General features: G+C 42.8%; 1 protein-coding gene across 1 annotated transcript in view; it reads right to left on the minus strand.

Annotated features, from left to right (window-relative positions):
• Positions 1–25,165, minus strand: part of ITGB1 (integrin subunit beta 1) — an 89,800-nt gene that overhangs the window by 49,376 nt on the left and 15,259 nt on the right. Inside the window, exons 2-4 of the mRNA XM_045007911.1 lie at positions 2,921–2,990; positions 2,520–2,605; positions 262–484 (exon numbers count right to left, since the gene is read on the minus strand). Of these exons, the coding sequence (XP_044863846.1) occupies positions 262–484; positions 2,520–2,605; positions 2,921–2,990 (379 nt within the window). The remainder of the gene's footprint in view (positions 1–261; positions 485–2,519; positions 2,606–2,920; positions 2,991–25,165) is intronic.

Here is a 25,165-nt window from a genome sequence, read left to right on the forward strand (position 1 = left end):
TACATGTTCTTTATTATCTTTTGTTTTTATCTCAATGTTCTGTGTAAATTATGCCCATAGTATCTAAGCTTTACTCTCATTCACCAGGTTATCTGAGCGCTTGGAGTTACAGGGATGGGACTGCTCTTCTTCAAATCTCTGTGCTTCCTAGTAACAATCATCATTATTGCAGAAAGATATATGTAGCATTCAAAATATCAAATTCATAGATAATACTGAAAGCCTAAAAATATATGAAGATCAGAATTAATATCCCCATACCTGTTCGCAGCTTCAGTACTAATTGCTGTGGCTGGATCTGGGTAATGTCCTCTGGTTTGAGCTTTTCTGCAGTACCTTTGCTACGATTTGTTACCGTTTTATTTTTGAGGACTCCTTGGGTACCTCTAGGATTTTCTGTTTCATTTAGAGAGCAGCCCTTACTCTTTAGTGCTTCCAAGTCATTACATCGGGCAGAAGTCGGCTCTCCTTCTTGTAAAAAATTCTAGAAGATATGGTGAAGAACATCATCAAACTCACAGCAATTTACAATCTGTAACACATGGCTTGAGCACATAACGCTACTTTTTGTATTTACCCCATTATTTTTATGCATCAAGAACCTCTAGAGCCACTAGGGTGACCAGACAGCAAGTGTGAAAAATCGGGACAATGGGTGGAGGGTAACAGGAGCCTATATAAGAAAAAGACTCCCAAATTGGGACTGTCCCTATAAAATCAGAACATCTGGTCACACCAAGAGACACTAGCAATTGTTTAAAAGTGTATTTTAAATTGTAAAATATAAAACTATGAAATACATTTATTTACTAAATTTAGTAATGACGATAGTGAAAAATTTATCCAGTACAGCAGCTTATGGTTAACTTTACTAAAGTCAATCTGTGCATGTGACTGAGGCAAGGTTAAAAAAAAAAAGGTTCAAAGTCACTCTTCCAACAGCAACATGAAGTCACTATTCAATTAGCTATTCTGACTGAGATGCTCAAAAACCACCACCAGCAAATGAGAAAATCTGCCTTTCCACAACTAGCCTATAAGAAACTGAACAATTTAATTGATATGTGCGGCAACAGAACTTTAGTTTTGCTTTTTTTGGAAACCTTGTAATTAAATAGTACATCACAGTATTTGGGTAGACTATAACAGAATTACAGTGCTTTGACGACCCAAAGAAGAGCTCTCTATGTAACTCAAAACCTTGTCTCTCTCACCAACAGAAGTTGGTCCAATAAAAGATATTACCTCACCCACCTTCTCTCTTTAGTGATGTATACAACTCCTGACACATTTGGGAAAAGTTCAATGAGGAGGAGGAAGAGTGAGGAATGTACTTCTGAACTAGAGAGTCTTGGAAAACTTTGTCTTGAACTAAAGCTACCATCCCACAATACAAAAAAGCATTTTGACCTGTAAATACAGTATGAATACATGCACTCATATGGTTTCTAGTATGAGGCATTTTTAATCACTGGAAGAAAGGGGAAGTTTTTTTCAATACATAAGCAAAAATTAAAGATATTTATGCATGGCTCCTAAAATGTGTCGGACATATTTATTGATGTGAAACTGGCCAGGAGCTACATGAATCTGCAACCAAAACGACAAAGTTTACTAAATATATTCCAATATTTACGGAAGATATGTGTGTGGAGCTGTAAATAGGTAAGGCTTCCTGTCTTAAGTATAAGTCTGATTACTAAAAATCAGGAAATTTACATTATAACTTGCATTTTGGCAGCAACCACTCTAGTTAAAGTTGTAAAACACTCTCTATTAAAATTCCTGTTTTCAGTTTTGTATAGTTTTCTGAAACATTCACATTTCAGGTTGAGATTTTCCATACCTGATCCCTGTTCAAGGTTTTTTTTTTTTAGTTGGAACAAACAGTTCAACATATGTGGCTAAAACTGTAGAATAAATTGTATGATATCATCTTGTATTATTTGATACATAAGATCAGACCCTGTACATTCAATCTTAAATTTTGCACTTCCTGACTTGAGTGATTAATTACATAACCTTGCATTCTCTCTCTCTCTTTTTTTTTTGGTATGAAATATAAACCAAAAACACCAGTCCACCCTAAGAATCAAATACTGAAACTTCAACCCCTTAATCCTCCCCCTCCCAGCTTCCCTCTTCCACTTTGTCTGTATCTAAAATTACCAATCCTCTAATGTCAGTGGGAGAATATAATTAAACACATCCAGACAGACTCCAGGCTGGAATGATTTTAAATAACTATGAGACAGATCTCCTAAAGTCTATGTGCCCTTAATATCTGGCAATGAAAGAGATCAAAATCTCTGACACTTTCTGATGGCCAGACCTAGCCTATCCAGATTTCATCCATTTATTTAGCATAAGATACTTAAATTGTTCTTAAGCTTTGATTTAGACACTGAAATAAATGGCTACTATTGAAAATCCTAAAATAGGGTAAGAATAAATAGTTTTCAGGGTACTAAAACACCTAAGACAAAACATCAGAGAAAGCATTTCACAAATATACTCACTTGTGCTTTGCACCAGCCACAGTTTGGTCCTGCTTGTATACATTCCCCACATGATTTTGCATTAGCTTTTATACAATCACTTCCACCTATTAGGGAACAAAAATAAATTAATTTCATTTTAAAATATGCTGGTAATCACACACTTAATTTGAAATAAATTCCTCGCTACTAGCCATGTAACTCAAGGTAAATCCAGTTCGAACAGGCCACCAAGAAAAAGCAAAATATGAGCTATTATTTTATTATTATTATTACTGCTTCTCTAACATGTTACCAGGAAGTGCATGAAGGCAAAAGTGTGCTATCTATGTTAAATGAAACCATGGTAAAAATATACAGTTCAACTTTACTTTAAATCAATCTATTGCTGAATTCAAGGTTGTTACAACATTTAGATGTACCTGGTTGGGCAAATCCATCCCAAATCGAGCAACATAGTAGTATAACCCAGAAGAGCGAGTTGAAATTTGTCTGAAAAATAAAAGGTAAGTAGTTGAGCTATTAATATACCAAACGTAGTAGGACAGCATGGTAATATGGACATACAAATGTGATTTGGACATTAATCTGATGACATGCCTCAATTAATCTTGTCAAATAGGTTAGGTGAGTGTGTTATGACCTGGTTAAACAAAATATGATTGTACTTCTAGTATATGCAGATTGGGTGTTATACTAGGAAGGTACCACTGTGGAGAGTTTATTTTCAAATTATTTTTTTAAAACTCCCTTGACTTAATACAGTGAAGTTAGAACCCTGTAAGGAATATGAGGGCTTTCCTACATGAACATTCAGTTTACAGCAAGCTAGGGTGTGAATCTGCCCCGCCCCTAGCCTGCTGAGCACTAACTATCCATGGGGACCCTGCTGATACACACTAACAATTCCTCCGTGTGCTCTGATCTACCCTGCTTTGAAACAGCAGTAGATCTGAATACTAACCATTAGTGCAAGTCAGCAGGGTCTATATGGACAGTTAGTGAACAGCAGGCTAGTGAGGATAGACTCACACTCTAGCTTGCCGGAAACTAAACGTTCAGGTAGACAAGCCGTAAGTAGCACAATTTTTTTCCTCCAATATGTATTACTTTGCATTTATCAACACTGAACTTCATCTGCTATTGTGATGCCCATTCATTTTGTTTGGTTAGCTCCCTCTGACCAGGGCCAGCTCCAGGCACCAGCTCAGCAAGCAGGTGCCTGGGGAGGCACGTCGGGCTCTTCGGCGGCAAGTTCCTCGGTCCCTCTCGGAGGGAAGGACCTGCTGCTGAATTGCCGCTGAAGAAGAAAGTGGCACAGTGGAGCAGGAGCCGATCATGGCTTTTTTTAACCTCACTGCTCACCCCTCTGTCAGATTGTTAATACATACATTAAACACTGCACTTAGTACAGAACCTGGAGATGTCCTGCTGTTACCTTTTGCCATGATGAAAACTGCTAATTTATTTCTTACTCTGTTTCCTGTCCTTTAGTCAGGTTTTGATCCATGACAATACTTTGCCTGTCATACCAGGACAGCTTCATTAATTTAGTGGCTTCTAGTTAGAGATCTTATCCAAGGCTTTTCAAAAGCATAAATAAATTAAGTCAGTTGGTTCTCCTTTATATATATTATATTATTGACACTTTCGGTGTATTCTAACAGATTTGTGAGTCATGATTTTTCTTTGCAGAAACCGCATTCTTTAGAACTTTAGTCACCAGAGATCACATTATGATCTTCCTGGTGTTTTATTTTTCTGTTTTTGTTTCAACAAATTTACCAAGTATAGATGTAAGGCTTACTAGTTTGTAATTCTCTGGATCCCCCCTGAAATCTTTTTCTAAATATAAGGACGATATCTACTATCCTCCAATCTTCTGGTAGAGTAGCTGTTTTTAATGAGAGATTGCAAATTTTTGATAGGTTAGCCCAGGGTGACTAAAAGTAGATGATTTAAAAAAAATTGATTTTTTAAAATTTAAATCAAATAGAGGGGTTTAAAATTGATTTTGATATTATATCAACCTATGGTAATACCTAAACTTACTACAATTTATTAACATCATTTAATTATAAGAAATAAAATTAGGCAGTACATGTTTGCTGCTAAGTTTTAAAGAAAATCAAACCACTGAGCTGGTAGAAGTCACTAGCTAAACACCTGGAACCAGAATTTGTTGAAATGATAAACACCAGCATCCTCTTCTGCAAGTGCAGAGAATATTTTCTTTATTTCAGTTTATTCAACTAGTTCAGTTCAATTACTTGCTCCTTCAAAATTAAAACAAAAATGGAAATTGAAAAAGCAGGAAGACTTGGTTTCCCTCTTCCAATTTATGAATAAAAACTAGGGATGACTAGTTCTAAACTAGCAACTAGTTCTAAAAACCTGAAGGACATGGTGACCAAACAAATAAACAGCTCAATTCACTAATTACAGATCATTCATGCTTTGTTTAATAAATTGGTCAATTTTAAAGGCAAAACAAGTTTTGATTAACTTGCTTTTTTTCCTAATGTATCCAGCTCATTTAAGATAGCTTTATTTAATCAATACAAAATTAAAAATGCTGTTTGTGCATTTTAATTGAATTTTAATTTCCATCCAAATAAAGCTTGACACAAATTATAAGTAATAAAAAAAAATTGATCTAGTAAATAAGTGTTTTTTCTACCATAATTAAAAAGAATGTAAAAATTAAGAATCTGAATAAATGCAAATTATGCCTCATAATAATAATAATAGTTATCGTGTATCCTTTTGGTTACCAAAAAGAAGCATTACCTTTAGTGTAAAGGCTATATTTAGCTGTAAAATAATATGATGTAATGGTTAAAAACCAACGAGAATCAATCTTTCTTTAGGTAAAGAATTAAAAAGTACAAATCCAAAACAAGATTAAAATCAATTATTTAAATCAAGGTTCCCTGCTTGCCAATTTAAATCATGATTAATATCAGTAATTTAAAATGGCTTGGATTTAAATCAATCCACCATGCTTCAATCACTTCATACTTAAGCTCCATCAAATCTATTGGATGCATACCATTTGGGCCTGGTGATAGTACCTAATTTTTATTACCAAAAAAGAGCAGTTATCTCCCTGTGGTGATGACTGATGCACAGAAATCATTTAGTTTTTTATAAACATCCTTAATTAGTCTCATTATCCCTGGTGATCAAGCAGACCCACCAATTTAAACTAAACATTAGAAAAATGTCCTGATTTTGTGGTATGTTGGACTGAATAATAGTCTCTCAAGGAAATTTGTGGAAGCATCATTTTTCAGTTATTTAAAATCAGACTGGGCAAAGGCACTGTATAATATACTAAAGAGAACAGGCCAGCATTTTGATATGACCTAACAGATTTTTCCTCCTTATTCACCTTCCAGTCAATTGTTTTTTTAGGAAGATACCACAGTGATGAAAACACTCTTTCCCTGTCATTTCATATAGTCCATTTAGCATTTTTAGTTGCTACTGAAAGTTTACATACTCTGTACCCCATAAATTAGTTAAATGCATGCACCATTTTCAAAATAAATTACTCCTGTTCTCAGAATGAAGATTGGAGAAAGTCATAATATACTAATCCCAGGTTAGAGTGCAGATTCTAGTGTGTACAATAATGCTCCATAGTCTGTTGGACTATAAATAGATATGAAATGTTTTTATTTCCATGGTTTCATACCATAGGTAGTTATTTGAAGCCCTCCCAGACACCTTGAAAGTACCAAAATTAGATATAATGGAATTTAGGCAGGAAGAAATCAAATTTAGTTAGATATTTTACTGTGCAAATGTAAAAACTCAGAGAAACTATTAAAAATAAGACTCAGTGATGAGTTGGAAATAAAAACACAAACAATTTTCACATAACTATTTACAAAAGATCTCTCATTCTGAGTGACTTTAAAATGACTTTAAAATTGATCTGAAAATGTCAGGAATCAGGCAAGACAAAAAAGGATTAAGTCTTTTCTTCACACTACAAATCTTAATAAAGATATCCCTAAAAAAATATGAGCACGCTACATATTATGCACATTTTATAAGAAAAGAACAGAATTTGAAAGCTTATAAACCACTGTATCCAGAAAATTATTCGACTTCTAGTTTCCCTAATTATTATGGAAACACCTGGTAGTTATTTCATAGTATTCTAAAATGGAGCATATGGTCCTGTTTTCTCTACAAGCATATAGCCAACCAGTGTGCAATTTCACTTCTTAGGCACTTTAAATTTTCTATGTAATTCTTATCTGGTTTCTCTTCATAACATTTTTAACAGAAATTACAGTATTTGAAAATGGGCTCTGGCTGCAAATTTTCTTTGGCAGCCTTACATTTCTTTGCTGACAGATTTCTTTTAAAATTGTCTATTTTTCAAAAATATTGGAAGAGAAGAGATTTATTAATATATCTGATGCAGTGGGGATAGGCTTTTTGTTTTCTATACAGGATTTAGGAGCATTTTTAGTTGCTACTGAAAGTTTACATACTCTGTACCCAAGCCTGATTGACAGGGGATAGGTGCACCGAAGATGGACTGACAATCTTCTCCATCAGGATCTATACTTTTTTATCCATTTTTATACTATAATGGAAAAGGTTTCACATGCTGCCACAGGAGCTGCATTTCTATCCCCAACAGAATTGCCTTCCCCATCAAACTGCTAACCCTAATTTAAACATTAAAAAAACCAACCTATGAAATTAAGACACACAAAAATAATTGTGCAGCAGTTAGGGTTCTCTCTCTCTGTCTTACACACACACACCAAACACACACACACAGAGAAATGGAAAGTTAAGCTACCTAACAGTGCATAATCCTCTAAGTCCCACACACCTTACCAACATCCAATAACTGTACACCAGAGACCATGCACTGCATCCTGAATTCTGCCCCACTAGGGGTGTGCACCCTTTGCCAAATTACCCTCTCAAAAACCGACTATCAAACTTAACATCCACAACTATTAATGTTTGGGGGAAATAATTGGATAAAGGGGTCTGTGCAGAGTGCAATAGAAGGGAAGAGTTAAGGTTGCAGTATGTAGTCTGTGGTGTACCGTCCTTGTGGTAATGGTAATAGTGTGCTTGTGGGTAGAGAAAGGTATGTATTCTTGGGTAACTTTGCATTTCCTTGCTTTTGTGGGTTTGTACCAGATATATTGTGCATGTAGAAATCCTGTTTCACAATTAAGTTTTTTGAGTATTAATTTACAAAAAGCTTCAGTTTAAATACAATATATGCTGCTTCTTTGAATTGTATTAAATTCAATAAGTAGAATTAAATTGCTGGCACCACACAGCCTTTATCATTAGTGGAAATGAGAAATTATAAGCAGATCACCTTTTTAGGGCAGCCTAACTGGACGAACAGCAAATCCATGCAGACTATATAAATAAGTCTACAAAGATGTGACACACTGTTGAAGCTATGACTAAGACAGCCTGGAACAGAAACATTCCTGAGGAAGTGCAGCTCTGTGATGAATGTAGTTCTGGGCATAGATTCCTCATAAAGTTAACAACTGAAATGTCTTTTTCCATATATGGGAAGGCCAATGCCTCTCCTGAAACAAGTGGCCTACCCATCCTATACATACTAGTTCACTTCCTTTAACTGTATTGCTTAATAGTTTTTCCATCTGGGCTGTTAAATAAAACATTTCAACAAAGATTTGTATCTCTGATAATTATGGATCCAAACACTCTTAGCAAAGTCACAAGCACCCTCAAGCTCCAAGCGCCTCACAGCACTAAACCACACAATACTGTACCAGAATATAATTGATTGCTACAGCAAATGCATGAGGGCACTGTTTAGGTATTTTAAATAAACCACTTATTTTTTTTAAAAAAAATCTGCTTTTTCTTAAAATGCTGCTATGATTTTTTTTTCTGATTTAATCATTTTAAGTTTAAAAAGACCAAACCTGCAAAAGATTGAATCCTCACTGCTATTTACTGATTTTTTTTCCAGCTATCAAATCATCTGGTTTTGTTCTTTCCTACAAAAACAGCTTAAACTATGTCCTCATGAGAACATGATTTAAAATTAGGATTGCCAACTTTCTACTCGCACAAACCCCAACATCCTAGCCCTGCCCCTTCCCTGGGGCCCCGCCCTTCACTCACTACATTCCCCCTCCCTGGGTGGCTCTCTCTTCCCCACCCTGACTTACTTTCACCGGGCTGGGGTAGGGGCTTGGGTGCACGACGGGGTGAGGGCTCTGGCTGGGGGTGCTGGCTCTGGGGTGGGGCCAGAGATGAGGGGGTTCAGGGTGCAGGAGGGGGCTCCAGGCTAGGGGGTTGGGCTGAGGGATTCAGAGTGCGGGAAGGGACTGTGGGTTGAGGCAGGGGGTTGGAGTGCAGGAGAGGGTGAGGGCTCCAGTTTGGGGTGCAGGCTCTGGAGTGGGGCCATAAGGTATGGGAGGTGCCTTTGGGCTGGGGCAGAGGGCCATGAGGGGTTCACAGGGTGTGGGAGGGGCCTTTGGGCTGGGGTAGGGGGTTGGTGTGCGGGGGGGTGAGGGTTCTGGCAGGGGGTGCAGACTCTGGGGTGGGACCAGGGATGAGGGGTTTCAGGTGCAGGAGGGGGCTGTGGGTTTGGGGGAGGCTCAGGGTTGGGGCAGGGGGTTGGGGCTCGGGCTTACCTTGGGCAGCTTCCAGGCAGCGGCGCAGCGGGGCTAAGGCAGGCTAGCCCCCACCTGTCCTGGCTCCAAGCTGCACCACGGAAGCAGCCGGCAGGTCTGGTTCCTAGGCAGGGGGGCCAGGAGGCTCTGTGCGCTGCTCTTGCCCGCAGGCATCATCCCTGCAGCTCCCAGTGCTCAGGATGTGGGCAGTGCGAGGAGCCCCTTGGCACCCTCACCTAGGAGCCAGACCTGCCGGCTGCTTCTGGGGCGCAGCGTGCAGCCAGGACAAGTAGGGACTAGCCTGCTTTAACCCCGCAGCATCGCCGATCAGACTTTTAATGGCCTAGTCAGCGGTGTTGACCGAGCCGCCAGGGTCCTTTTTCAGCCAGGCATTCTGGTAAAAAACCGGATGCCTGGCAACCCTACTTAAAATATTTCTGCACATTAACAACTGTCTAATGGTATTTTAGCAGAGTGTGCGTATGCACCTATTTTACAGAGGAAGGTTTGTATATAGCCTTGGGCCTCTGGACATGTGGCTCTCTGAGTTTCCTTGTTATTTGTATTTATCTGTATTGTGTTTACTTGGAAGGCTTTTTAAAATAAAATATAACAGTGAAAAAGTTTTGAGGCTACTACTTGTAATCACTCATAAGGAGTGTTCCACTTGTCAAAAAGGATGAAGGCTCCTTTGTAACATAAATATTTTTTAACTGAGAATGAAACATATGCATATTGTTTGAAGTGCCAGTTCCTGTGACATCTAGGTGCCAACGTTCTCCCTCAGGAAAGCCCAGGCATCTTGAAACTTTTTTTCCTCTCCTACATAAACAGTTAGCTATCATTTATTAAATTAGTGGTAGCATAAATGTGCTTGATACAGAGGATAAGAGTACTGGAAATATGAACATTTCCAAACCACCTCATCCCTTCCCATATGTTCAGCTTGTTGGAAGTATTGTAGTCTTAACACATATAATGTTTGTTTTACACAATGTATATGTGATACAGTATACAACCTGCCTGGGATGTGGATCAGGAAGCTTCAGGATTCTGGGAGGCAAAGGTTAATGGGCAGACACCAGAAGCAGGTGGAGCCCATTAACTTCCCAGGGCAGAGACCAGAAGCAAGTGGAGCCCATTAAGTTAGTTGCTGACACCACTAGGAAAGCTGAACAGCTACAGGGAGCGAAGTTGGCTACCCACCTTCAAAAAGGATCCAGCTAAAATAAGTAAATGTGTTTTGAAGCCTGGTTTAAAGGTAATTGGGGATTTCTGTTTATCTTTCTGAAAGAAAACTAGAGATTTTTGTTTACTAAATACGGAGACAGGGAAATTTGGAACTGGGTGCAGGGCAATCCCTAGAAGAGAATTTTGTTTTATTGATTTATATTCCTGAGGGTTTATTTATTTATTTATTGAGGTGGTGGGAGAGGTGTTCAAGACCTTTTGCCCATCCTAAGTACAACATTGTTGCAATTTACTCTACCCTTGATACTACCTGTGGGTATCCTTAAGTTACGTGAGTTGTGTAAGCAACAACTTTATGTTCCATAGCAGCACTAGACCACCAACTAACTCAGGGGTCGGCAACCTTTCAGAAGTGGTGTGCCCAGTGTTCACTTATTCACTTTTACTTAAGGTTTCACGAGCCGGTAATACATTTTAACATTTTATAGAAAGTCTCTCTCTCTCTAAGTCTATATTATGTAACTAAACTATTGTTGTATGTAAAGTAAACAAGGGTTTTCAAAATGTTTAAAGAAACTTCATTTAAAATTAAATTAAAATGCTGATCTTACACCACTGGCCCACTCAGCCCACTGCTGGTCTGGGGTTCAGTTCACCTAGGCTGGCAGTGGGCTGAGTGGGGCCTGCGGGACCCCGGCTGGCAAGGGGCCGGCAGCTGGGACCCTAGACCGGCAGCGGGCTGAGCAGCTCAGCCCACTGCCGGTCTGGGGTTCTGTCTGCCGGCTCCTGCTAGCCAGGGTCAGGCTGCTGGCCCCGCTCAGCCTGCTGCCAGTCTGGGGTCCTGGCCCTGCCCACTTAAAGTGGGTACCTACCTTCTCCCTGGTTCGAGCCCATTCTCTTCCTCTCTCTCTGCACTGAGCTCAGGGCTGGGGGTGAAGGAGCAGGCTGGGGGTTGGGGTGCAGGGTCTGGCCAGGAGCTAGAATGAGGGAGGGGGCTCAGGGTTGGGGCAGGAGGTTTGGGTGTGGAGCGCTTACCTGGGACAACTCCCATTTGGTGCAAGGGGTGCAGGTGGGAATGTGTGTGTGCGCGTGCAGGAGCTCACGCTTGGTGCTCAGGCTGGGGGTGGGGATGTGGGGAGGTGCAAGAGTCAGGGCATGGGGTGGGGGGTGCAGGAGTCAGAACAGGGGCTGGAGGTGTGTGAGGGGTGCAGAAGCCAGGGCTGGGGTTGTGGGGGGTGCAGGGGTCAGGGCAGAGGGCTAGGTGTGTGTGTGGAGGGGTCAGGGCAGAGGGCTGGGGTGCTTGGCTCAGGGGAGCAGCTCACGGCAGGGGGCTGGGGGGGATATGCCCCATCCCCACCCCTTTTCCCAAGGCCCTGTCCCCATCTCTTCTCTGCCTCCTCCCTGGAGCAGCAAGCATGCTGTGGCTCCGCTTCTCCCCCTCGCAAGGAAAGAGAGAAGGAGGGGCAGGAAAACAGCATGCTAGGGGAAGAAGCGGGGGAGGTGGGAGCTTGGCTACCAGCAAGACCAAGCTTCTGCCTCCAGACCGCCGCCGTTCTGGGGTTTCGGCCGCCGGCTCCTGACAGCCGGGGTCTCAGCCCGCTTCCAGCCCGGGGTTCCTTCACCCAGGCCAGCCGGGGGCACTGAGTGGGACCGGTGGTGGGACCCCAGCTGGCAAGGGGCCAGCAGCAGGAACCGCAGAGCGGTGGCAGGCTGAGCGGCTCAGCCCACCGCCGTGTGCCATCAAAAATCGGCTCGCGTGCCACCTTTGGCACGTGTGCCGTAGGTTGCTGACCCCTGAACTAATTGATTTCTGGTATTCTACAAACTGTCCCCCCTCCCTTTCTTATGCCTTCCACCCAAATGGAGTATTCTTTCTTTGTTTAGGACTGCAGTTGACATGACTTAAAATTTGTCCACAAAACTCTCAATCAGATTTCTAGCAGTACGTTATATGCAAGGCCCCCTCTACTCTGTAACAAGCTTGATGCAAGTTCTTCAACAAGGTGCCCACATTCTGCGGCAAGCCAGAACAGCAATTTGGAAAGTCTGTAGCAGCTTCAGCTAATTAAAAAAAAAAGTGTTGAACTAAATATCAACACTAAATACAATTAGCTAACGTCTTCCCTCTACTGAGCCTTTAGATGGTACCCTAATTCAAATGGTAACCTCAATTTAACTGATGCAAAACTGTTGCCTGAAACAAAAGGAATGTTTTAAATAAAAACTGGCTTACACTAAGCCACCTCAATTTCATGTGACAGTTTGAGATGATTATAATAAAGATTGCCTGAAAGGCAAAACCTTTATCAAAACTTCTGAAAACTAACGAAGTACCCAGGGGCACGGGCAAGCAGGGGCACAGACCCCGCACAATGATCAGTGTGGGCACACAGCTCCTCCAGCCCCAGGGCTGTGGCAGGAGAGCACAGAACGTGCCCCTCCAAAAGTGGTCAAATTTTTATTCCTATGCCTGCCCCTGAAATACCAGTCTTTCATGTGGATACTAGTACTATATTCTACAGATGGATGCACTGGAAATCCCCAACATACAGATATTTACATTGGTAAAAATGTAGGTAGTGATAAAATTAAACAGGCTGCCTTACAGCTAAAACAAATGGCTTCTTTATGATGTTCAAGTAGTATTGCCATATTAATTTATGATACTATGACATGATGTATGCTTGACTGAATAGATATTGGATGTCAAGAACCACAGTTCTCCTTACCTTTGTTTTGTGAGGGCTAGGTAGGAAATCCAAAAAAAAGGTGAACTGAAATTTAAGTTCTCCTGTTGCCTTTTCAAATTAACACATTACCAAAAGGGTGCACAACCAGGTAGTAAAACGCTTCACACAGTAAGAGTTATTCCCTCCAAGACCTCTTTGCACTCAGCTCCACAAGAACTCGGTTCGACTCCAGCCTTCCTCACTCAAGTATCTTTGTTTGGCATACAGCAACGCTACACTAAGTTGATCAGGCTCAAACATGGGGGGAGGGTAGTGGATGCAGGTACATCACAGCTCCAGAGTTACACAGAAACCCTCTCCCTTTATATACATTACACATTTCATCGCATTTGCTATACATTGCATCACACATTCTTGGATTGGCTTGTTTACTTTGCAGGAACCAATCACATTCCACATGCTATCCAGGGTTCCACTTCCTCTTTACCTCCTCTCTACATTCCTAATTTATTTTGTCCCTTCATGTGTTAATCACTCATGACAGGACAGGCCTCAGCTACACCAAGAAAGGGGTAATTCACTTGAGTGCTGAGCTGCCATTTTCTTGGTTTTGCTTATACTGTATAATGCTATTGACACACCAAGTTCAAATTCTCTGGGTGGTTGGGGGAAAAGAGGTAGCTGGCAAACACTGAACAATTCCGTATTCACAGAATTTGAATTTTAAAACCACTGGGCCAAATAACTACACAATGGACTTTTTTCCACAGGAAAGGGGACGTGCATTTTACAGTGAGTACTGAGAGCTGAAAAGCAGGAAATCTTGATATAAACAAATGTCCTCCTGACGAAGGAATCTTTATAAAGCTGATGAAATGAAGGGGCTTAATTGTCTTATGCCAGGGAACTTCATTTCCTACATTTTTGTATCTAAAAGCTCAGTATAGCTTTTGTATAGCGCATCCATATGACATAAGTAAATTTAAATTAAGACTCAGTTCTGATCTTGTAGTAGCACAAATAAATATCTTACACTAGGGTAATCAATAGGCAGACTGCGGGCCAAATCTGGAACACAAAACACTTTTGACCAGATCCCAAAATCTTTTTATTTACTTTTTATCATTTTTTAATTATTATTTTCTCTGAAGTCTGGACCTTGACTATACTTTGACCAAGAAATCTGGACCTTGACAAAAAATAATTTACTGCCTTACATCAATTAACTATTGACTTAGTTCAATGAAGATACCCAAAGTTGACAGTGAGTGTTGTCAAGAAGTATTCTCTTCACAGCATCGCAATCCAGAGGGAAAATATGTGAAAGTGAGTTCTGTATAGAGTAACATTTGCCTATAGATTATGGTGCCAACTTGTTTTTAGCAGTTAGTACAAACACTTCAAAATAAAAATGGATTCCAACCCTGAGAAAAGAACTGAACTATCAACTGCTAACATGGAAAAACTGGAAAATCGCTTTCTCATTAATTTTGAAAACAAGTTTCAATTTAGACAGTTTACTACATGAGATTAATCACTCCTAGGGTGCTAACTCAAACACGCTACAAGACAGGGTTTGTTGTTTAGGGGACAACTGAAGCATGCACTGTGAAGCTACACCTCTACCTCGATATAACGCTGTTCTCGGGAGCCAAAAAATCTTGCCGTGTTATAGGTGAAACTGAGTTATATTGAACTTGCTTTGATCCGCCAGAGCGCGCAGCCTCCGCCTCCTATCCCCCCCGGAGTGCTGCTTTACCGCGTTATATCCAAATTCGCGTTATATAGGGGTAGAGGTGTATAACCAGAATATTCAACAATATTTGTTGAACCCGATTTTTGCCCATTATCCTTTATCTATCTTGTTGTAAGTAAAAAATAGAACAATGTGGTTTCTCAAACTCTGCTTGATAAAGTTAGAAATTTAACTGAATGATTCTGTTTCTTAATACATATTATGTATTTGACTGTATCCCCATTACTAAATCACGAAAGAAACTGGGTTTAAATTTTATTCCATGTGAAAAATTTCTGTATAAAGAAAGTTAAAATTAAATAGGAAACAACAACTTCCTGTTCAGTTTGGACAGAACAGTTACAATGTACTGGTACCTAGTTTAGAAAACCCTGTGTAGAATGGGAGACAAGGAGAAATAGGAAGTTTAACTTTTGTCTTCTAGCCATGCAGAATCATACCATGATTCTGTAGATCCTACTAGGGAAGCATTATGTCCATAACTCTGAAGCTTAATCAGAAGAAGACAAGGGGACAAGGAGCGAGGGGGGGGGGGGGTGGATGGGTCGGAGGTTCTGAGGGGGCAGTCAGGTGGTGGGAAGTAGGAGGGGGGTAGATAGGGGGTGGGGGCCAGGCTGTTTGGGGAGGCACAGCCTTCCTTACCCAGCCCTCCATATAGTTTTGCAACCCCAATGTGGCCCTCAGCCCAAAAAGTTTGCCCACCCCTGATATAGTTGGTTCAGAATAGAACAGCTCGTGTTACAGGCTATAACGTCTTGATCATCAGACTCCTGTTAAAGTCTCTGTAGGCTTGCTGTCATTGATTTCAAAGTAGTTCTATCCATATTCAAGATTCTTGAATGGATACGGCATAGTGAGTCTTTCCAGCTGAATACTGTGGTCAGAATTAACTTGTTTTGCCTTAGTTGTAAACTTAGCTTCAGGGTACTTTGTTTCTATGTATTTCCATATATCCCTCACCCACCCCCACCTACTCTTTCCCCCCACCCCCAAGCCATGAAATTCACTGACTAATGCAGGGGTCGGCAACCTTTCAGAAGTGGTGTGCCGAGTCTTCATTTATTCACTCCAATTTAATGTTTCACGTGCCAGTAATACATTTTAACATTTTTAGAAGGTTTCTTTCTATAAGTCCATAATATATAACTAAACTATTGTTGCACGTAAAATAAATGAGGTTTTTTAAATGTTTAAGAAGCTTCATTTAAAATTAAATTAAAATGCAGAGCCCCCCAGACCGATGGCCAGGACACAGGCAGTGTGAGTGCCACTGAAAATCAGCTCACATGCTGCCTTTGGAACGTGTGCCATAGGTTGCCTACCCCTGGACTAATGGAATTGAAGATGCTAAACTTCACCTAATTCAGAGTCCAAAGAAATATTCACATAATTCAAAAGCTATACTAACTAGTCAGGTTTGAAGGACACACATTAGATTATTGTCATGGTTGCAGCTGATGAAGCATCCTAAATAGATCTCTTATGTTGACAGAAATCATGCGTGCTGTGAGATACTTCATATTAGAAGAAATTAACATAGGTACATTACAGGCAGAAAGAAGGAGTGCAAGAGAAGCAGAAAGAAGTAGGGAGGATGGAGTGACAGGAAAGGAGGGCATAGAAAATGTTGAGAACAAAATTACCATAGTATGAAAGATGAGAGACCCAAACAGGGCGAGAGAAAGGCAGAAATAGAATGAGCAAGGGAAAAAACTTCAAATGGGCCACACACAAGCTGGAAACAACAGTACTTTGAAGGAACCAGGCTGCAAGGAACAGTGTGGGGACGCTGCAACTGGCATGGGCCTATTTCTTTGTTATGAGCCCAGTAAACACTGGCTGCATCCCAGTATATGCCCCATCATTCAGTGCACTGGAATGGCCTCCTAGAAGGAGCAATGTGGATTACACTGTTCCTACTTCAAGACCTTATACCCTTTTTTCTGTCTTTAATGGTTGCACAGTGCCCAGCACAACAGTGAGATGGTTCATTACTTGGGCTCTTAAGGGCTACTATAATATTAGTAATAATTTAATTTAATACACTTATGCAGATTCTATTATGTTAAGTGGTTTTTGAAACGTTAACCACGTTTATACAGTTTAGTTTTGTCCTAATGTGGACAGGGCCTTATTTATACTATACTTTCTTCATACTGCTTTGTTTAAATGCGTGTTCAAGCCAAGATTCCATGGTTTAAGACAGAGTTGGGCAAACTACGGTCCACGGGCCACATCCGGCCCATGTAGGGTGACCAGATGTCATGATTTTTATAGGAACAATCCCAATTTTGGGGTCTTTTTCTTATATAGGCTCCTATTACCTCCCACCCCGTCCCGATTTTTCACATTTGCTGACTGGTCACCCTAGGCCCACGGGACCATCCTTCCCGGCCCCTAGCCCCTCCCATTCTGTCTCCCCTCCCCCGCAGCCTCAGCTTGCCCCTCTGCCAGCCCAATGCTCTGGGCGGCGGGACTGTGAGCTCCTGGGGCAGTGCAGCTGCAGCGCCCGGCCTGACCCGGTGCTCTGTGCTGCATGGTGGTGGCGTGGCCTGGCTCCAGCCGGGCAGCGCAGCTGTAGCGCCGCCAGCCACCTGTGCTACAGGCAGTGTGGTAAGGGGGCAGGGGTGTGGATGGGGTCAGGGGGGAACAGGGGGTTGAATGGGGGCAGGGGTTCCGAGGGCAGTCAGGGGACAGGGAGAAGGGGAGGTTGGATGGGGCAGGGGTCCCCGGGGGGGCATCAGGAATGAGAGGAGAGGTTGGCAGGGGTCCCAGGGCAGTCAGGGGACAGGGAGTGGGGGTGTGTGGATGGGGCCGGGTTTCCAGAGGGGCCGTCAGGGAACGGGGGGGTTGGATGGGGCAGGAGTCCCAAGGGGGAGGGGGAGGGAGGGGCAGGCCACCAGCCCCTCCCCTAACCGGCCCTCCATACAATTTACGAAACCCGATGTGGCCCTCAGGCCAAAAAGTTTGCCCGCCCCGGTTTAAGAAGTTATTCTGCCAAACATATCAATGTTAGAAAGGGAAGTACTGCTTATAGACATGGGGGATTTTTACAGCTTATAAATTATGCATAAACACCGCACAAAGGAAATTAATTAGAACCGAATTGAGACTTAATTCCTGGTGCGATTGTTAATACTCTATTTCTAGGGCTGTCAAGCAATTTAAAAAATTAATCGTGATTAAACACGCTGTTAAACAATAGAACATCATTTATATAAATATTTTTGGACATTTTCCACATTTTCAAATATAATGATTTCAATTACAACACAGAATACAAATGTACAGTGCTCACTTTATATTTATTATAAATATTTGCACTGGAAAAATAAAATAAATAGTATTTTTCAATTCACCTAATACAAGTACTGTAGTGCAAACTCTTTATTGTGAAAGTTGTATTTACAAATGTAGAGTTATGTACAAAAAAATAACTGCATTCAAAAATAAAACAATGTAAAACTATAGCACCTACAAGTCCACTCACTCCTACTTACTTCAGCCAATCGCTCAGAGAAACAAGTTTGTTTACATTTGCAGGAGATAATGCTGCCCGCTTCTTGTTTACATCACCTGAGACTGAGAACAGGAGTTTGGTTTGCATGGCACTGTTGTAGCCAGCGTTGCAAGATATTTACATGCCAGATGCGCTAAAGTTTCATATGTCCCTCCCTTCATGTTTCAACCACCATTCCAGAGGACGTGTCCATGCTGATGATGGGCTCTGCTGAATAACAATCTAAAGCAGTGCAGACCAATGCATGTTCATTTTCATCATCTGAGTTAGACGTCACCAGCAGAAGGCTGATTTTCTTTTTTGGTGGTTTAGGGTCTGTAGTTTCCGCATTGGAGTGTTGCTCTTTTAAGACTTCTGAAGGCATGCTCCAAATCCTGTCCCTCTCAGATTTTGAAAGGCATTTCAGATTCTTAAACCTTGGGTCAAGTGCTGTAGCTATCTTTAGAAATCTCACATTGGTACCTTCTTTGCATTTTGTCAAATCTGCAGTAAAAGTGTTCTTAATACGAACATGTGCTGGGTCATCATCTGAGACTGCTATAACATGAAATATACAGCAGAATGCAGGTAAAATACAGAGCAGGAGACATACAATTCTCCCCCAAGGAGTTCAATCACAAATGTAATTAACACATTTTTTTAACGAGCATCATCAGCATGGAAGCGTGTCCTCTGGAATGGCAGCCAAAGCATGAAGGGGCATACGAACATTTAGCATATCTGGCATGTAAATACCTTGCAATGCAAACATCTGTTCTCACTTTCAGGTGACATTGTAAATAAGAAGTAGGCAGTATTATCTCCCATAAATGTAAACAAACTTGTTTCTCTTAGTGATTGGCTGCATAAGAAGTAGAACCGAGTGGACATGTAGGCTCTAAAATTTGACATTATTACATAACTGCACTCAAAACCAAACCAAAACAAAAAAACTACATTTGTAAGTTGCGCTTTCACGATAAACAGATTGCACTATGATACTTGTATGAGGTGAATTGAAAAATATTTTCTTATTTTTGCAGTGCAAATATTTGTAAAATAAAAATAATACAAAGTGAAAACACTTTGAATTCAGTTGCAACACTATGATTTCAATTACAACACAATATATTTGAAAATGTAGAAAAACATCCAAATATGTAATAAATTTCAGTTGGTATTCTATTGTTTAACAGTGCGATTAAAACTGCGATTAATCCCAATTAATTTTGTTAATCGTGATTAATTTTTTGAGTTGAATTGCATGAGTTAACTTAGATTAATCAACAGCCCTATTTATTTCTTCTACTCTTATTCAGGTATCTTAAACCAGGGGTTTGGCCATTTCCTGTAGTTATACTGTTGAGTCTGAACTCTTTATGAACTGAAACTTAACTCAGACTACATGTCTCTGTCTGAAACTTTTAATCAAAAAACTCTGACCTGCGAACTACTCATGACCCTTCCCCTCCCAATAAGTAGCCATAAGTAGCCATCTCCCCTTTTGTCTTCTCCAATTTGCATTTTAACCTGTTTTATCCCGTAGAATCTTGATTGATTATGCATGACTATTATGATCTGTTAATCACTTTGTTTACTTCTGTGTATGAACATTGATGCTCACCCCTAATAAACTTGCCACACTCCTCCAAAGCTTGGCTCTTAAGCTAAGGATGGTGTGAGCCCGTTGATCAACGAATTGTTGTCTGGTCTCTGACAGATTTCTGAGCCCTATACCAACTCCGCACAAACTCGGGTGCTGGAGAGGTGAGTAGGACTTGCTTTTTACCTAACAATTTGGGGGCTCGTCCGGGATTCCTTCTGGTGCGGTGCCTCTGTCCAGTGGTCAGACCACTCATATACGAATTGGCAGGCGCCACGGGAGATTTCTCCCAGCCAATTCAATATTGAGGGGTCGTGTACTGGACAGCAGGATAAACGCCAGTTGGAGGGCTCCTGTCAGACACCATGGGTCAAGGGACTAGCGTGCCTCTTGAGAGTCCGCTGGGGATTGTAAATAAGTTATGGAATGAAGGGAAACTCCCAGTACAGACAGGAATGTCTAGGAGGAAGTTGTACACACTGTGTGTAAGGAATTGGACTGGGTATACCGCGGTATTGGCCGACCCGGAGATGAGGTGGCCTTCGTATGGCTCTTTCGAACAGGCTGCCTTAAGAGGAGTAAGGAGCCAGATCGAAAAAGACCATCCGGGACAGTTATGTTACTGGTTTTGTTGGGACACAGCAGCAGAGCTGTGGAAATCTTTAAAGATTATGGCAGTCAGGTATTCTTCCGAGAGTGAACCCCCTCCATGTTATTTCGATGAAGGGTGTAAACCACGGCGTGTTTTAACTCGTCAGTTGGTCCCCACTGCACCTGCCCCTATTCCTCCGCAAGGGGACTCTCTCCAGAGTGCAGAGGGGAATCTGCAGGACTCCAGATTGGAATCTCTGCAGAGGGATAAGGAGGAAATGGAGGGGCAACACCTCGGGAGGAGTTTTGCATGGGAGAAAGGGAAAGTAGTAAAAAGAAAGAGAAAAGGAAGAATATAAGTTGATGGCTTTAGCTTTTTGCGGTGGTATTCGAGGCAGAAGCCATGGCCGTGGCAGGGGATTTCAGGGTGCTCGGGGAAGAGGGTCCTGGCAACCCCAGCCACCAGGAAATTGTTTTCAGTGCGGACAACCCGGTCACTTTAAACGTGAATGCCCCTGGGGACGCCCAGAGGGTCCGGTCGCATCCGCAGATACTTACACCAGGACGAATACACTCCTGCACCACCAGCCCAGCCCGTTCCTCAGGCCTGGATCAACTACGGGCAACAGCAACAGCTGCAGCAAACTCAGCCTTCTCAATGACGGTACCCCGGGGGCGAAGGCAAACAATGTGATGGTCTTATTTCCTTAATGTCTTTAGCCGGCTCCTTCCTCACTTTCTCCCCTCCCAGCAAAGAACCTCGTCTAACCCTTTCAGTCCAGGGACTGCCTGTCTGTTTCCTCATTGATACTGGAGCTACTTTCTCTCTTTTAAATCATGCCCCCTCTCCCTGGCTATCCTCTGAGGTTAAAACTGCAACTGGGGTGGAAGGCAATCCACAGTCTCTGGGACTCACTTTGCCTCTAAATGTTATTTATGCTGATAAATGTTTTTCTCACCGTTTTCTTTTTTCCCCAGCTTGTCCGATCCCTTTGATGGGCCGGGATTTACTCTGTAAGCTTGAGGCTACTTTAACCTGCACTCCTGAAGGGGTAGGATTATTGATGACAGTGTTAGGAGATTCGGCCCCAGCTCAGGGTAATTGGGAAACCCCCCCCCTCTCTCCCCTGACCTCACTGACTTGCCTTCAACCCTCTGGGGAATTTCTGACACTGATGTTGGCCTGCTCCTTTCAGCAGAGCCAGTAAGGATTCAAGTGAAGCCCTCCTTAGCCCCCCCGTCAGTTCCCCAATACCCCCTGTCGCTGGAAGCCCGGGAAGGCATCCGCCCCATTGTCGAGGGATTCATTGCACAAAAGCTAGTCCGCCCTCAGCGCACTCCCTGTAATACCCCTATACTGCCTGTCAAAAAGCCTCCTAAAAAGGACGGAGACCCTATTCGTTGGTGCTTTGTACAGGATCTACGGGTTATTAATCAGTATGTGGTCCCTCTTCATGCAGTAGTTCCTGATCCAGCTACTATCATCAGCCAAATCCCCTGGGATGCTGAGTGGTTCACTGTTATTGACTTAAAATCAGCCTTTTTCAGCATTCCTGTGCAACCTTCACCTGGGAGGGACAAAGTTATGTCTGGCAACGACTTCCTCAAGGCTACAGAGACAGCCCCACGATTTTCAGCCAATGCCTCTGCCACGACTTGGAAGGCTTCACCAGTCCGCAGGGATCCACGTTAGTCCTATACGTAGATGACATCCTACTAGGTAACCGCGAAGAAGCCGCCCTCCGCATCGATGGTAAGGCACTTTTATTATACCTACACACCAGAGGCCACAAGGTAGACCCTAACAAGATTCAGTGGGTCTCACAGAAGGTCCGATATCTGGGCTTCCTGTTAACCCCAGAGGGGAGACAAATGGACCCAGTCCGCATAAAGACTATCCAAAACTGCCCTCTGCCAAACACCAAGAAACAACTTCGAGGTTTCTTAGGATTAATTGGCTTCTGTCGACCTTGGTTGCCGTCCTGCGGGGAGTTGAGCAAACCGCTCCACCGACTGACTGCTAACCTTGCTCCTGACCCTTTGCAGTGGTCCCCAGACACGATTCAAGCCTTTCAGTTACTCAAGGACAGTGTGGCCTCCTCCATGTCTCTCCGCCCCCCCAATTACAGCAAACCCTTTCACCTTTTTGTCCACGAGAGGGGCGGAATTGCTAGTGGCGTCCTTACCCAGCTGAGCGGGCCCCACCATTTCCCGCTTGCTTTTTACTCCCAGCAGATCGACCCTGTCGCTCAGGGAACCCCATCCTGCACCCGGACTCTGGCAGCAGCTGCCCTGCTGATCACAAAGGCAAAGAGCCTGACCCTGGGTCATTTTACCACGGTCTGGACCTCTCATGCCTTGTCAGCCCTTCTGCGTAAGGGCACGACCCAAGTCTTTTCGGCCCATCGTCAGCAGCAGCTAGAGGCCGAACTCCTAGAAGACACTAACCTAATTTTTGAAAGGTGTGGGCCCCTTAATCCAGCTACCTTGCTTCCTGATCTGCCAGTCCTCCAGGATCAGCACGACTGTGTGGAAGTAGTTCATAGCATCTTACAGATAAGGAACAACCTGTTTGACGTGCCACTGGACAACCCTGATTGCATCCTCTTCTCGGACGGAAGCTCCTTCTATGTTGATGGCAAGCGTTTCACCGGTTATGCAGTCACCTCTGAATGGGACATTCAAGAGGCCGCCTCACTGCCAGGCAACTGGGGAGCCCAAGCCGCCGAACTCTACGCCCTGGCCCGAGCTTGCCAGTTGGCCGCTGGTAAGACCGTTACCATTTTTACTGATAGCAAGTATGCTTTTACCCCGTACCAGTACCCGCTGAACTACAGTCGTGGGAGAGCCTCGGAGCCACTCTGGTCAAAGGGACCTGGCTTATGCCGGATGGCCGAGCCTGCCTCCCTCGCTCCACATACCCCGTGGCAGTTCGCTGGCACCATGATAAGGGGGGTCACTACGGCACGCACGCCCTTGTGGACACCATCGCTCGCTTTTGGTATGCTCCAGGCATTCAACCCTACTGCCTGTCAATAGTGAAAGCATGCAGCACATGTCAGCGAAATGGACCTGCTCCGCCTCTTAACAAAATTAAGGGTAAAAAACCTCCGCCTGCTGCTCCATTTCAACATCTTCAAATTGACTTTGCACATATGCCAAAGGCTTTTGGGAAAAAGCACCTTCTTGTTTTGGTTTGCCCTCTGACAATAGGGAGCTTAAGCTTACATTGGCTAAATACTGTCAGGAAACAGGGTTAAACTGGCCTCAGGTACTTCCCTTGGTCCTGTTTCACCTTCGCACTCGCCCAACCCGTGTATTGGGATTATCCCCCTTTGAACTGCTCTATGGACACCCCCCTTTCAAAGGCGGGGTGCTACCACGTGCTGATGTTTCACTATTGGGAGGGGATCATATGACCGCGTGCCAGTTTCTCTCCCTACAGGCTCGCCTCCGTACCCTTTGGAAAGCCTCACAGTTTTCCCAGACCGTGCCGCTGGAAGAACAGATCCACCCGTTCCAACCAGGGGACTTCGTCTGGGCCAAAAAGTTAGTTTGTGGCGACGCCCTCCAGCCGAGGTTTACTGGACCCCACCAGGTTCTTTTAACAACCCAGACTGCAGTGTTCCTGGAAGGACGCAAATCCTGGATCCACCACTCCCACGTTAAGCCAGCCGTAGTGGACCACAGTGACGGACCAGCAGCTCTTGCCACCACTGAGGACACTGCCTCTGACCAGTGGACCAGCTTACCTCTTTCAGACATCAGACTTAAATTGACTCGGAAAAAATGAGAGGACCTTTTATTCTGACAACTTTATGTTTTTTATTATGCCTTTTTAGTTTATTTTCTGCTTATGAAGATAATGCTTTTATTAGATATTCCCACGAGGTTAAAACTCGTATTTTAGGAAATAGAAGTAATTGCTGGGTATGTACTCAATTTCCAGTAAATGCAGAACAGGGACTCCCCTTCACACCCATTCCCCTGACCACTGCTAATATGACTTGGATGCCACCGGCTAGAATAAAAGATCCAGTCCAACACAATCTTACATGGGACAAAACAGGAGTGCCAATTAACAGATATCTCAGGGTAACAAATCAGACAGGATCACTGTGTTTTGTTAAAGAAAAGGGGTCAACTTTTGTGGGAACCAGTAAATGCAACATGTATTTTAATGGCACCGCCTTTAGTAAAAACCTTGGCTTCAAGCCTTGCGCATCCCACTTATCCCATATGTGGATCCCTCACAAGCCTTCAGAGTCAGCTTTTAAGAAGCCCTGCTCAGATCACGAGGGTGTCCAACTAATTGTTAAGGGATATACGATTGCCTTCTACAACTGCTCAAGCAGTACTACACTGCACTTTGAAAACACCACTACCAAATTGGGCCCAGGCTGAAATTGCCAAGCAGCCCTTGGCTCCTTAAAATGGGGTGTAGCTGTTGGTAAATAGTTATCCCAATAGCTACAAATGGAGGAATGTTGAGTCTGAACTCTTTATGAACTGAAACTTAACTCAGACTACATGTCTCTGTCTGAAACTTTTAATCAAAAAACTCTGACCTGCGAACTACTCATGACCCTTCCCCTCCCAATAAGTAGCCATAAGTAGCCATCTCCCCTTTTGTCTTCTCCAATTTGCATTTTAACCTGTTTTATCCCGTAGAATCTTGATTGATTAT

This window comes from Mauremys mutica, chromosome 2, assembly GCF_020497125.1.
Source record: "Mauremys mutica isolate MM-2020 ecotype Southern chromosome 2, ASM2049712v1, whole genome shotgun sequence".
NCBI lineage: Eukaryota > Metazoa > Chordata > Testudines > Geoemydidae > Mauremys > Mauremys mutica.